Genomic DNA, 4,543 nt, shown 5'->3' on the forward strand with positions numbered 1-4,543 from the left:
CTTAAAACAACATCTAGTGTCAAATTGATTTTATTTAATTACAAATTTTAAAAAACTTCTTCCCATAAGATCATATATTATCTCCACCCATCTTTATATTTTATAAAAACCCACAAGAAACAAACAATTTTCCTTGTGGGTTCTTATTAGAGACAACATAAATCCTTCCAAACCCACAAATATAAATATTAATAAAAACCAAAAAAAACCCACATATTTATTTATTATAGATATATCCTTCTTCCATTACTTATCTCTACCCACATATTATATATACATCCTTCTTCCTCTATATGTGTGTCGTGAGCATTGAAATACCGGTGTGAACTCCAAATTCCTATAAATCAAACTTGGCCACACAAAAATACAAAAAAATAACATCCATTCCTCATCATTGAATTTTTCACTTTTAGTTTTTTTAGGGGGAAAAAAATATTAAAAACAAATAAATTTCGCCGGGAATTATTGGCCATGTGTTGGCCGGCGGAAAAGTCACGGGAAGGAGGCAGGCGCGTTAATCGGCGCTGGACCGCGTCGCCGTTCCGTCAGCGGTGGGACCCACTTCCACACGATGGATCCCATGTTTGTCATGGGTGGATGGATGGACATAAAAGATGGGATAGATAATCATGGATAATTCTCTTCGGCCGACGGCATTAACCGCGGTTAGAGCAGGGTCCCTTGATTAGTTGACCGGGGTCTGTGAGCGGTTTTCCGAGAAACCAGCTGTGCGAATGAAAGTGGGTAATGGAGCGGGTCCTCTGGGAAGAGTGGGAATGGAGGGGGCCAGCTAGCCGCGTAAAGGAGAGGTGGCAAGCGGAGTAGGCGAAGACGATTTCAAAGAAGAATCCAAAAAAGAGCGGTTTCGATGAAGGTGGTTTGGGAAATGGAGGGCAGTTGTACGGGGATAAAAGTGGGGTTTGAGCTGGGTTTTAGCTGTACCGATGTGTGTGTGGGAAGATAGCGCACGCAACAGTGTGGAAAGGGAAAAATTCAATCTTGGAAAGGAATGGGTTTGTCAAAGAATGAGTAACCGTTCACAAGTGGTGACACAGATTATGTTACATATAGGGAGAGGCATAACAGGCATTGTAGTCTAGCGCTAACGAAAGGGAAGAAGTCATCGGTTCCCAAAGAGGTGAAGCTCAGGCGGGTGAGTTTGCATTGGCGATTCTCAGGCCAAGGGCATTGCCTATATAAGTTTTGGGCCCAAGCAATTTGCTAATAGACCCACCTGAGTTTGTGAGATAACCCACTTTGGCTTTCCTTGTGCACAGAATGTGCCAATGTGGATTGACATGAGGAGCAGTCTCAGAGGGCCTGCAATGCAGGAAGTGAGTTTTGTTGTTTTGATTCTTTTGGGTCTTTTTGCTTCGGCTCAGTCTGGTTTTGTCGAGTCTAGGAGGAGGTTGTCGGATGATGAAGCGAGGATTATCACTCACAGACAGCTGTTGTACTACAAGGATGGGAATGGAGACCGGGGAGAAAAAGTGACCGTTGATCCAAGGTTGAGGTTTCCTAATCCAAGGCTGAGAAATGCCTACATTGCTCTTCAGGCATGGAAGGAAGCTATCTTTTCAGACCCACTGAACTTGACGGGGAACTGGGTTGGTGCTAATGTGTGTAACTACACTGGTGTGTTCTGTTACGCCGCACTGGATGATCCACACATTCAGGTTGTGGCGGGTATTGATCTGAACCATGGAGACATTGCGGGGTATCTGCCGGAGGAGCTTGGGCTACTCACAGATCTGGCATTGTTTCATATCAATACCAATAGGTTTTGTGGGATTGTGCCGAAGAGTTTCAAGAACATGACTTTGTTGCATGAGTTTGACATCAGTAATAACAGGTTTGCTGGGCCTTTTCCGAAGGTCGTGCTCTCCATGCCCAAATTGAAGTATTTGGACATCAGATTCAATGAGTTCGAAGGTACCATGCCGACGGCGCTGTTCGACAAAGATCTGGATGCCATCTTCGTCAATAACAACAGGTTCCATTTTGAAATCCCTCCTAACCTAGGAAATTCACCTGTTTCTGTTGTTGTTTTTGCCAACAATAATCTCAAAGGATGCGTGCCTCCTAGTCTTACTAAAATGGCTGCTACTCTCAATGAGATCATATTGTTGAATAATAATTTGTCGGCCTGCTTGCCATCTGATATTGGGGAGCTGAAAAATCTGACTGTCTTGGATGTGAGCTTCAATAAGCTAGTTGGGTCTCTGCCAGATAGTATTGGTGATATGGTTAGCTTGGAACAATTGGATGTTGCTCACAATAAGCTTTCTGGGAAGATCCCTGACAGCATTTGTGGATTGCCAAATTTGGAAAACTTCACATATTCCTACAACTTCTTCACTGGAGAGCCGCCCAATTGTTTGGCCCTTCCTTCGAGAGGAGTCATCATCGATGACACAAAGAACTGTATCCCTAACAGGCCTTCTCAGAGATCGTTCATGCAATGTGCTGCAGTTGCTTCTCAACCTGTGGATTGCTTTGCTGGGGCATCCTGCAATCCAGTCAGGATTTTCCCCCCACCACCATCACCACCACCACCATCGCCCCCACCTCCATCCCCGCCTCCACCTTCTCCTTCGCCACCTCCGCCTTCTCCTCCTCCCCCATCTCCTCCTCCTCCCTCACCCTCACCACCGCCTCCATCCCCCCCTCCTCCTCCACCCCCATCACCACCACCCCCATCTCCTCCTCCACCATCTCCTTCACCACCTCCGCCATCTCCTCCTCCACCATCTCCCCCTCCTCCATCTCCTTCACCACCTCCACCATCTCCCCCTCCTCCATCCCCACCACCACCTGTTTACTGTGTTCGCCCACCTCCACCTCCTCCTCCATCTCCTCCTCCACCATTCCCACCACCACCTGTATACTATCCTCCTCCATCCCCATCCCCACCACCACCATCTTATCCTCCACCACCACCATCTCACCCACCTCCTCCTCCACCCCATTCTCCCCCTCCCCCACCACATTCGCCCCCTCCTCCCCCTGTTCATTATTATTCTCCTCCACCACCATCCCCATCTCCACCCCCACCAACATACTATCCCTCCCCTCCTCCACCAAACTCCCCACCTCCTCCCCCTCCTTGCATTGAACCCCCACCACCTCCTTGCATTGAACCACCCCCACCCCCACCTCCTTGCATTGAGCCTCCCCCACCTCCCCCTCCTGAGAATTACTACAATCCCCCTCCTCCACCACCTTCTCCTTCCCCACCACCACCTGTTTACACCTCTCCACTACCCCCACCCCCTGTTTACACCTCTCCTCCACCTCCACCCCCTGTTTACCCCTCTCCTCCACCGCCTCCTCCATCTCTTTCTCCACCGCCCCCGCCGCCTTGTGACGAAATGCCACCACCATCTCAGGGATATGCTTCACCACCTGTGGTACTACCACCAACTCTTGGTTTCTCTTACAAGTCTCCTCCTCCCCCATCAGCCTACTGATTATTTTGAGAACTTCCATTTGTCTCAGTGCACATACTATTTTTTCAGGTATTAAGGTATCCTCTCCAAATTCTTGAATGGCCATAGCTTCTTTGAAGATTTCAATTGCTGAAATCTGTTTCCTGTGACTTGAGCAACAAAGAGACCTCTTTTCCACGGTGCATGAGTACATTTCTAGTCTAATAGTCCTGCAGGAAGGGGGGACCTTCATTTGTATTCCGTGATCATGGTATTTATTCAGAGCAAGTCACATTTGTTGGAAAGAAGCTATTGAGAATGTGAATAAGCCAATTCAAGAAGAGATGTTATTACATGATTTCTCATAATTGATGTTCCAGTCTGCACGACTGTTGGCACCAGAATCTCAAGCATAATAGTCAGCTTCAGGTGTATAGAGTTATGTGATACATGATGATGGATGTCCCACATTCTCTTTGGTATTTTTTTAGTTAGCACGTTAATTTTACAATTTAGATATTGTGGATTGCAAAAATCAGATTTCATTCTTTCAGTATTTGTGTCCATTGATGGAAATTCAACTATTAAATTCTTTAATGTAAAAGAGACATTTTTCTTTCACTTGAACTATGTGATGCAGATTCAGAAATGTTTTGTTGGCTGGAAGCCATTAAATCAATTGGATGTCACTAGATGAGTTGTTTCAGCACCTAAATGTTTTGAGGGTATAGTAGATTTTCACTTATCGCTTTCAATACAATGATGAATGGGCATTAAATATCTGTTTGGCATGAGGTTTTTGACGTTGTGGCTTAGCTTTGATGGAATTGATCAACTGCATTTAATAAAAATTGATATCAACTTTTCAAGGACAAGTCTTGATAATTCATCATGAAGTAAACAGTATTTGAATTGCCAGAGTTGAACTCTGATATAGAATTTGCTGCTTATTACCTGCATTGGTTATGTTCAAATGCCAAAAGAAGTGCTTGAACCAAGCCTCATCAATGTGCGGGTGGAAATTCAGGATGCACAATGATGCTAGAAGCCCTATTAATGCAACTTAAATATCAACTGTTATGACAAAAGATGAAATTGAGAACCAAAAGATAAAG

At 45.3% G+C, this 4,543-nt stretch overlaps 1 protein-coding gene across 1 annotated transcript; it reads left to right on the top strand.

Annotated features, from left to right (window-relative positions):
* The first annotated feature begins 933 nt into the window (after positions 1-933).
* Positions 934-4,049, top strand: LRX3 (Leucine-rich repeat (LRR) family protein). The gene has a single exon (XM_089791013.1). It carries the CDS (start codon positions 1,287-1,289, stop codon positions 3,468-3,470), a length of 2,184 nt encoding a protein of 727 aa, XP_089647139.1. The 5' UTR covers positions 934-1,286; the 3' UTR covers positions 3,471-4,049.
* Positions 4,050-4,543: the final 494 nt, after the last annotated feature.

Source organism: Cupressus sempervirens, chromosome 7, assembly GCF_028749045.1.
Source record: "Cupressus sempervirens isolate cs-2001-9-10 chromosome 7, ASM2874904v1, whole genome shotgun sequence".
Classification (NCBI taxonomy): domain Eukaryota; kingdom Viridiplantae; phylum Streptophyta; class Pinopsida; order Cupressales; family Cupressaceae; genus Cupressus; species Cupressus sempervirens.

Coding starts and splice junctions, on each gene's coding strand:
- LRX3 (XM_089791013.1), top strand. CDS start 1,287: ATGTGGATTGACATGAGGAGCAGTCTCAGAGGGCCTGCAATGCAGGAA.